The sequence below is a fragment of the Lactuca virosa genome, chromosome 6 (assembly GCF_052849685.1).
Source record: "Lactuca virosa cultivar CGN04683 chromosome 6, Lactuca_virosa_CGN04683_v6, whole genome shotgun sequence".
In the NCBI taxonomy this organism is placed as follows: domain Eukaryota; kingdom Viridiplantae; phylum Streptophyta; class Magnoliopsida; order Asterales; family Asteraceae; genus Lactuca; species Lactuca virosa.
Window position 1 is genome coordinate 213492557 of NC_136431.1, and position 9468 is coordinate 213502024.

Consider the following 9468-nt stretch of genomic DNA (forward strand, 5'->3'; position numbering starts at 1 on the left):
TTCCATTTCAATTTACAAGTTAAATATTTATATTTTAAAACAAAAACTCTTTAATCCAAAAACATACTTCAAATAGTTTTTCAGAGCATTTAGAAACATTTTACTTTTAGCTTTCATGTTCAAATCTTGAACTTTTGTTCATATTTATTTTATTTAATTTTGCACATTTCAAATCATTAACGCTACTTTTGTCAAACATTTCTATACACATAAAACCAATTTCCTTAGCTTAACAAAAAAAAAATTATAATCGCATCAAATGCACGAGTACTATAAGTTTCTAAAGTTATGAAACTACTTTAAAATGTGAAAAATAAAAAATAAACAAAACACTCGTTAAAATCTTCCCTTTCCTACATCAATTATGACCATTTTAAGAAAAAAAAAATCAACTCAATAAACGTCTACCATGAACAATCATTTCTTCATGACATATCCAAGAATCAACCCAATCAAAGCAACAATTATCACAAGGATCAAAGGGATACCACCACTCCCTTGGCTTTTGTTGCTTCCACGCCTCAAAAGTTCCTATAATTTGTTTTAAAAAAAATATATATTATTAAAATTAATGGATAACGGTTTTTATAAAAGGGTAAAAAGGTAAAACGACATCTCTCACCATTTCTTGTCGAATTCTTTTACTTTGTTCAATAGCAGCATTCTTCTCATCTGTCAACTTTGAAAGAAGAGATTTCACCTGAAAATCATAGTTATACAGTTATACTGTGTTTGGCATGTATTGGAGTGGGACTGATGTCAAACATTTAACTAGTGCCACGTCATCATATCTTGGTAAAATGCTAAAACAAATTCTATATACATTTTAAAAAATAAAAAACGAACTCACCTCGGAGGATTTATCTTGAGATTCAACGTAGCTTCTTGAAACCTGCATGAATCACGAAATAAATTTTTAAATAAAAAAGTCTTTATAACGAATAAAAAGTAAAAAAAATAACAAAAAAAACAACCTCGGGCCCACTGAAATTCCCCTTATCTGTTATGGCTGGTGACTTTGGTGAAAAGAGTGGTTCTTCTTTAGCTTGTGCAATGGCTGAAGTTGATGGATTTGGAGGAAGATAAACCACTTTTAATTTGCACTCTTCCAATTTACGCCCTGGTTCTTTAGTAAACTGTTTTATAAAAATCACTATACAGTAAAAAAATCAAATCTTTTTTGGATCAAAACCAAGCATATAAATAGAAACATGGCCTTGGTTCCTTCTTCCCCTTTATCTTAGATCTCAATTGTTAACCAGTTACACAAAGAATTAGAAAAACGTGAAAGGGTAAATTGGGTATTATATCATATATGTTCTTACTTACCATTTCAGGGGTTATGTCCTTAGGGGTTGCTCCAGGGCTTGCAATTACACTCTGAAGGAGAAATTTATCTTTACATTGCATGTCAGGAGGAGCATCTTTCTGAGCTTGCATTGTTACTGTAGCAAAACAGACAAAATAATGAAAATATAAAATCTTATTAGCTTCTTTTGATTGTAAAGAATTTGAAGTTTGACTCTCATTCTGTACACGAAGCAGTATCAATATGAAAATTTTGCAGGCATATGTAGCTTAGATTCTAACAATATCGGTTCTAAATGATAAGTAAGAGACCTAAATGAATGATCAATCCCATAAATTGGGTTTAACTGGTAATTTTTAGAGCAAACTGGTTTCAGTTTTGAATTTGGGTATGGCAAATTGAATTATAGAAGCTAATGTTTAGGCAAAAATTTGGAATGATGGATGGAAATTATCATGGAATTGTTCAGCAACCGCATAGATTAGAACGAAAAACTGAATTAGGGGAAAATACGCACCTATAACTTCACATGTTGATCGAGGCAAAACAACTCCGGTGTTCGGACGAACGCAATACTTCTTCGGATTCGTCGTCTTCACCTGAATAATTAGCATCGATTCAGATCATATGTACATTACACCAAAAAATCGAGAAATCAGAATCTAAATCCATAATCGGGCGAAATCACGAATTAAATCCTGCAATCAGATCATTAACGCGATATGATGGCATTATACGAAACAGAAAAGCAACAAATTTTTTACCTTGAAACCCACATGGTTATCGGTCTTATTCGTTAACTGAAGCGAGGAAGAGATCTGTTTATTCAATTCGACTGTTCAATCGAACAAAAACAAAAGCGAAAACATTGATCATTAATTAGATTTGAATAAGAAAACGAATAAACAAGTTGGGTGATGCGATCGGATGACTTACATGGGAATTTGAGCTCTACAGGATCAACGCTGAGGAGTTCCCCAGTACTCATTTCTTCAACCGATGCAGAATTCGAATCCCGAAACGAGAAAATTGAAGAAAAGCAAATCTGAGTTGTTGAATTTAATGGGAAAAGGAGAGATGAAATGGGTAGGAGGAGAGGGTTGTTGTGGAAAAGGCGTTTTTTAATGAAATATGAAAACGGAGAGATCGATGCTGATGGGGGTTTGACTTTTGACAAAAGAATTCCTTCAACATCTATTTATTTGTTTTTTAAAAGAAACATAGCTTTCTTAATTTTATTTCAATGCTCAAAACTATTGTTTATAAATAATTAAATATATATCAATAGTTTATAAATTTTAGATTAGATATCTGAGTTTCTATACATCCTCCTTAAATATTGGTGTTATATAATATCCAATTCATCAAATATATCAACTTGAAAATTGTATGCTAATACAACCAATAAGTTAATAGATCAACTAAACAAATTTCAAAATATAATAATGATAAACAACATAATGACTTTTAAGAATGAAGTATATAATCTAGAACATACATGTTTTCTCGGTTATATCAATCTCACAAAACTATAAAGTATTTGATTATTCTATCCAAAATTTCATTTTGTACATGAATATACCGAAATGTGACCACATCTAGTGGCATTTATGTGACACCAATATTGTTGCCATTTTTTCACGAGTCCATAAATACTACATGAAAGGCACATATAATTGAAAAATAATATTTTACAAAACTACATTTAATTTTAAATTTGAAGTACAGTTCCTTTTCTTAATAACCATCATCCAAATTTATTGTTTTAGACTTTGTTTTCTTCACGGATTTCTTTTATGTTCTAAAGACGAAACATAAATGTTAACCATAAGAAAAATCATGTTCTTTTTCAGACGTATCGTTCTAATCAAACTACTTTAAAAGCAAAATTCAACTAATAATTGATAGAAAATTAAAAGTCTGAAAAGTGTTATTATCATATAATAGAAAAAGCTTTTGTAACCCGACTACTTGATTCAATTAATATGAATTATATACACTTTAATCGTACATTTTTCCAGCTAAGCTCTTTTAATTTTACAGCAATATCTCTGATATCATGACTCATCTCCACTTAATAACTTCATTTCATTTAACACATTTATTTACCATTTATTCCAAATAACACACGTGATAAAGGGGAAAAAAATCTATCTAGCTATAACAATGAAAATATCTTTTTATTTGAACGACTATTATACATTTATACTTGGATAGATTATTCAGAAACAAATCAATAAGAACACATTGTTATTTCTTGCATTTAACCCTATCTTTTAACACCAATCTCATGATTGATTTATGAATTGACCTTGATCATAATAAAAATAAACAAAAGAAAACATTTAACATTCATCAATTATTCCTTTCATCTTTCAGGGTGTGTTTTCCAAGTCATTCACCAAACATAATAATAATCCATAAAAAAAATTACACAATCAACGTAAAAATCGCCCGAAAAAATCATGTAAAAAACAGAAGAATATGTCAAAAGCAGTGTGAATTTGTCTAATTTCTATGGTAGCTCTTATGCATATGCAAAAATGGCAGAAGGAACCTCATCAGAAATATGTAATATTTGTTCGTACTTTTCATATTCTGTGTTCTTCCTGAGGTAATATCAGTTCTTGAAGATCATCAACCTCCACCTGTTTCATGATTAAAAAAGGTGTTTAGTTGGATGGAATGGAATTGACATGATAATGGAAGAAGGGTAATGGAATGAGTCATTACATTCCATGATTATGTCTAGTTGGAATGGAATAAATTATTATTATATATAGATATTATTATAACTGTAACCCTAGTTTTTACATTATTAACTATAATTTACAAAAAGAAACTACTTACATGAATAAAAAAATTAAACACAATAAAAACCAAATAACTTTAAATAATAAATCTTATATTTTCTAATTAGTTTTAGAAAATAAAACACTCTAATATAATTAAAATCATGATTCTCTATTCAAAAAGTGCGTTAAAAATTATTCTAATAAAATGAATTACATTGCAAAATACGACGGATCACATTCGTTCATCGGTTCATGAATGGCCGATTCCATTCCGTTAGCGAAACAAACATTTCCGATGGAATGGACGATTCCATTCCATCATACCAAACACTATAAATCTAAACAACGGAATTACCTCGTATCTGTTACCACCGTAAGTGTATTTCACGTGCAGCTTTTTGGTTTCACCGGGACACGGATCACAAAATCCCATGATTCCTGACTTCTTTACACCTTCATGTAGCTATAAAGTAATAGAAGCAAAATTATTAATTAAATATAAATAATGTTAATTAATTAAATAAACAAATGGATAAACAAACCTTGAGTTGACCGGAATCATTGACCAGAAAATTTAAAGGTAAAGTAACATCCACAATCTGTGAAGCTAATTCATATTCATCTTTTGTCTCTTCTGAATTATTTGTGCTTTTTTTAATTGCTTTAGGGTTACCATAAACTGCTTCAATAATTACCAAACCACCCGTTTCCAATTGCTTATTTTTTTTCCTATTCGCCACATTTTCCAACAGCTGTTGAGCTTTCTCTGCTGCTGCTTTTGCTTCTTGAACCTATACATTATGTAACAACACACAAAAATATCTATAATACCCTCCTGCTCAACACATACTTTAAGGGTAAATACGTAATTTTTACATACCTGTGTGCGAGTCTGTTCCATATTCTCAAGTGCTTGTAGTTTTTCTCTTCTACGATAATAAGGTTTGAAAACAAGAGACTGCATGCATAAAAATAAAAGATAACAAATCATAGAAATCTTACATTATACCATTTTTTGAATAATTGTCAGAATTCATTGATTTAAGAGTAGTAATAAATAATAATAATAATAATAATACCTTGAGTGTAAAATAAAGTGATGTTGGAATAAGAAATGCCCCTGAAGCAAATCCAAGATTAAAGTGTCTTGAAAGAAAAATCTGCACACGATAAGAAATCAAAAACAATTTCTTCATAAAAATATAAAATTTGAAGAAAAAAAAATAATAATTTTGGAACAATTGAACTTACAGGAACAACCAACTTTTGTGGGCCACGATGGAATTCTAGTTTCCAGTATATACCCTTTGAATAAAAGAAAAACTTATTAGATAAAGAGACTAAAAGAGAAGTTATTATAATAATAAAAAGTTGTAAAGTATATATTTTTTAGAACAACAGAATTAAAAAAAAAAATGAACCTGAATCCCAATTGTGTACAACATTCTAATGGTGCTAAAATTTGATATTTTTCTTCCACCCCCTATTTCAAGTTCAAGTGCACCACTACAAATAAATATAAAATATATATAAAAATTAGGTTCCATTTTCTAAATGTTTAAGTACATATAAATGTATTGTAATTGTATCTAACTACTAAAACATTAGATAAAAGCAGTAAGCTGAATATATAACAATATAAAAGAAGAAAACAAAAGAATAATAGTATTTTACAAATATGTATAAAAAAATAAAAAGAAAATAAATAATACCTTCCAATTTTTCCAGTAATACGCCCATGAGACTTTGTGGAGAATCTACGTGTGTATCGAGCAACTGCACCAATTGCACTTGTTCCAATCTATAAAATTTAAGACATTAAACAAAAATATAAAACTTTTATAATTATCAAGAATTGTGAAAACTGAAAAGTAGCATATACTATTGTTTTGTTTAATACTTTTATTTAATCAATAAATAACAAATCAATGATCTTTCTTCAATCTTCATATAGCTTCAATTTTTAGCATAAACTTTACAAACATTCAGGCTACATTTTAGTCATCAATTTGAAAGATTCTCTCCCTTTTTTCTTTAATTCATAAATTATTTCAAAAATAAACTATCATGGAATTTTAAAAACAAAAAAATTACCCTAATCTCTCCTGCTGCAGCCATTTTTTGGTCTTTCTTTCTCCATCCAACAGCAACTGAAGAGTCTGAGCCTAAACTTAGCTCTATCTGGAAGACACTCGAAAGATAAAAATATAATATAAAAAATAATCATTATTTTTTAAATAAAAAAAAGAGCTTTTTATTCTTTATTTCTTACACTTGCATTTGATGTTGTGGAGAGTTGACGATTCCAAGAATTTGAAAGATTTATTGAACCATCTCTTAATGACATGGCAAGCCCCATTGTTGCAGTGGCATGACGTGACACCTGTCTGAATCAAGATATAGCAACCTACTTTCATTTTTTTGTTTATTATAAATTATAAATTAAAAATAGCATCCTAACTTTTCATTTCTTATTAGATTTTGAAAAATTCAATCCAACAACAGCATTGAAAGTGAAAATTGCTTTGAATTTGAGTAATAAGAAGAAGTAAAAGCATGATGCTATGCTATAATAAACAAATGAATTGGAAATAAGTTTTTAATTTTTGTATTCAAAAAAAGAAAAAAAGAAAATGGAAGTTATTATTATTATTTATTACCGAGATGTCTGTAAGCCTATTAATCCTCTTAAACCAGCAGAAGCCATGAATTCAATGGAGGAAACAGAAGATAATTGATGCCTAAAAACAGCATTTGCAGCTGCATCACCATCACTTCCTTTTACAGCAAGGGTCCCACCAACAGCAATAACATTATTTTTTGATATTTGAGATTGGATTTCACTGTTCATTGACATTCTGCAAATTTACAATATCAAGATTTGGATTCAATACATATGGGTATCAATCTTTTCAAGAATTTAAAGAATGTGTAACTGTGTATCAATTCAAAGAATGTTATATAGATTACAAAATAAAAAATGATAATTTAGTGAAAAGGATTAGAAATCATACGCTCTCATTAAACCATGCCCTGATAAAAAACTTGGAACTGATAATTGTGCTAGAATGACACCAGAAGGTTGAAAATGAGCAGAGGTTTTTTCTTCTTCCCTTCTACGTTTTAGTCTTTCAAGTTCTTCCTTGATTTCTTCAACTTTATTTAACTTTGGACCAAGTTCTAAACCAGAGGTTAACCCTTCCATACCATATATATCGTATATTTGTCTTTTGTTTTCATCAGTTAATATCTCATATGCTTCACATATCCTCTGAAAGTTCACTGTTGCTACTTCCTTTTGCTGAAAAAAAGAAGAAACAGATTCCATTAAAGATTGAAATTAACATAGAGTAATCGATACTAACATTCTTTCATTTCAATTTCTATTTAATAAAATAAACATAGAGTAACCCTATAAACTTCTTATGTGTTTGGAAGTTGTAACTCGATTTCTTAACTTCAAAACTAACCAAATTTACATTTCATTATAATAGCAATAACAAACCAAACATGAAAACCATTATTGAAGAACGAACTTATAACGATTTCCTGAAAGGGTTTATGGAACTTCTAGAGAAAACAAGGCAAATTCGCAAAACCAATACATCCGATAGTTACTTGCATAAACGAAACGAACCCATCTCATTAGAATTGCAAGATGCATTACTGAACTCATAAAATTATAATTCGGTAACTTCATACGATAAAACTTTTTGGGCGAGAAAGTTACCCCTGTAGCTTGGATTTTATCAGGGTGATAGACTTGCGCAAACTGACGATAAGCTTTACGGATTTCTTCATCTGAAGCTTCCGGGGATACATTAAGTAGAGCATAGAGCTCTCTGTTTGAGGCTCCGTCTTCTGTTACTTTCATAACTTCAATTGAGGACCAAATTCCCTTTTTAGGGTTCTATCAACAGAGGATCGAAATAAATGGCGTCTTTATCCAGTAAAGATTTCTGCAAGCATCAGATGAATAGTGGGTTTTGTTCTGATTTGCTATTCTTGATTGGAAACTGTTCGAGGTTATGTGTTTCTTGTTTGGGGTTTTTTTTGAGGGTTTTCTCTTTTGGTCTTGTGATGTTGTGAGCGCGTGTTCATTATTCTGCAGCGTGGGTCCAAAGAAATTCTTTTCCAAGTTTTTGGAAACACACCTTAGATTCAAAAGAAATGTCATTAAAGTCCCCAAAATGAATAATTAATTCAATATAGTCCTTAATATGTAGACCTGGCAAAATCTGGCACGACACGACAACCCGACACGAACCCGACACGAAGTTAGCGGGTTAGGGTCAGAGATTTTGACCCGTTTATGTACACGGTTGACACGACACGACACGATAATTAAACGGGTAGGGTTAGGGTCAAGACTTTCAACTCGAAGATGACTCGAAGATGACCCGTTTAATTTATATATTTATATATATATATATATATATATATATATATATATATATATATATATATATATCATATTTTTATAAATATTTTCAATATTATACATTTGTAGTGGCCCAAATTCAAGAATTAAAAGTAAAATTCAAACATTCAAAGTACTTAATTTTACTTCTCCTCACTACCTATCTCATTTACATCCTAACTCTTAACTCTTTCCATTTTTCTTTCTAAGCTTACCACTACCTCCGTCCCATGTTTATTGTCCAATTTTGATTGTTGAAGTCTTTATTCTTCAAATTTGACCTTAAATGTTTTTGTTTTTCATATATAACACTTAATGCAAAATATATGAATTGATTGTGTTTTAAATGTCTTTTCATTGTTATAAGTTTATCAAGTAATTTATAACACAAATAAAACTATTTAAGGTCAAAGTAGAAAAATAAAAACTTCAAGAGTCAAAAATGGACAATAAATATGGGACGGATTCCACCTCCCAACTCCAGCATTTCACTTTCTCAGTTTTTTTCCTTCATGAGTCTTACTTTTCAACCTTTAAAATGTTTCAACCCGACATTACACAATATATTTATAAGGTTTAAACATTAACACGAAATCCGACACGAAATCGACACGAAAATAAACGGGTTGACACGACACGACACGATAATTAAACGGTTCGGGTTAGGGTCAAGCACTCTCAACCCGTTTAATGTCTTGACACGGTACGACCCCGACACGACACGGCACGTTTGCCAGGTCTACTAATATGGACATGTTATCTAAATGATAACCGATTAAGGAGGACACGAATGGAATACGAGAGATTTAAAATGAGTATGTTCAGTAGTTGTGGTGTACATGTGGTTGACATTTATTAAACAAGATACATGCAAAGAAATCATAAATGTGTTGTGAGTGGTGATGATCATTTAGAATCAAGGTTCTAAATAACAAATAATGTAA

At 30.2% G+C, this 9468-nt stretch overlaps 2 protein-coding genes across 2 annotated transcripts; both read right to left on the bottom strand.

The window, feature by feature from the left end:
* Positions 1-229: 229 nt before the first annotated feature.
* On the bottom strand, positions 230-2458 carry LOC145121269 (vesicle-associated protein 1-2-like). Its single transcript, XM_079057048.1, has 8 exons — positions 2246-2458; positions 2074-2144; positions 1827-1908; positions 1330-1445; positions 975-1136; positions 851-892; positions 623-700; positions 230-531 (listed from the first exon to the last, which is right to left on the bottom strand). Exons 1-8 carry the CDS (start codon positions 2295-2297, stop codon positions 418-420), a joined length of 717 nt encoding a protein of 238 aa, XP_078913174.1. The 5' UTR covers positions 2298-2458; the 3' UTR covers positions 230-417.
* Positions 2459-3752: 1294 nt separating this feature from the next.
* OWL1 (DNAJ heat shock N-terminal domain-containing protein) lies at positions 3753-8124 on the bottom strand. Its single transcript, XM_079056843.1, has 13 exons — positions 7835-8124; positions 7119-7405; positions 6765-6962; positions 6377-6491; positions 6199-6285; positions 5817-5905; positions 5526-5610; positions 5356-5409; positions 5184-5264; positions 4985-5062; positions 4647-4895; positions 4460-4567; positions 3753-3957 (listed from the first exon to the last, which is right to left on the bottom strand). Exons 1-13 carry the CDS (start codon positions 7976-7978, stop codon positions 3901-3903), a joined length of 1632 nt encoding a protein of 543 aa, XP_078912969.1. The 5' UTR covers positions 7979-8124; the 3' UTR covers positions 3753-3900.
* Positions 8125-9468: the final 1344 nt, after the last annotated feature.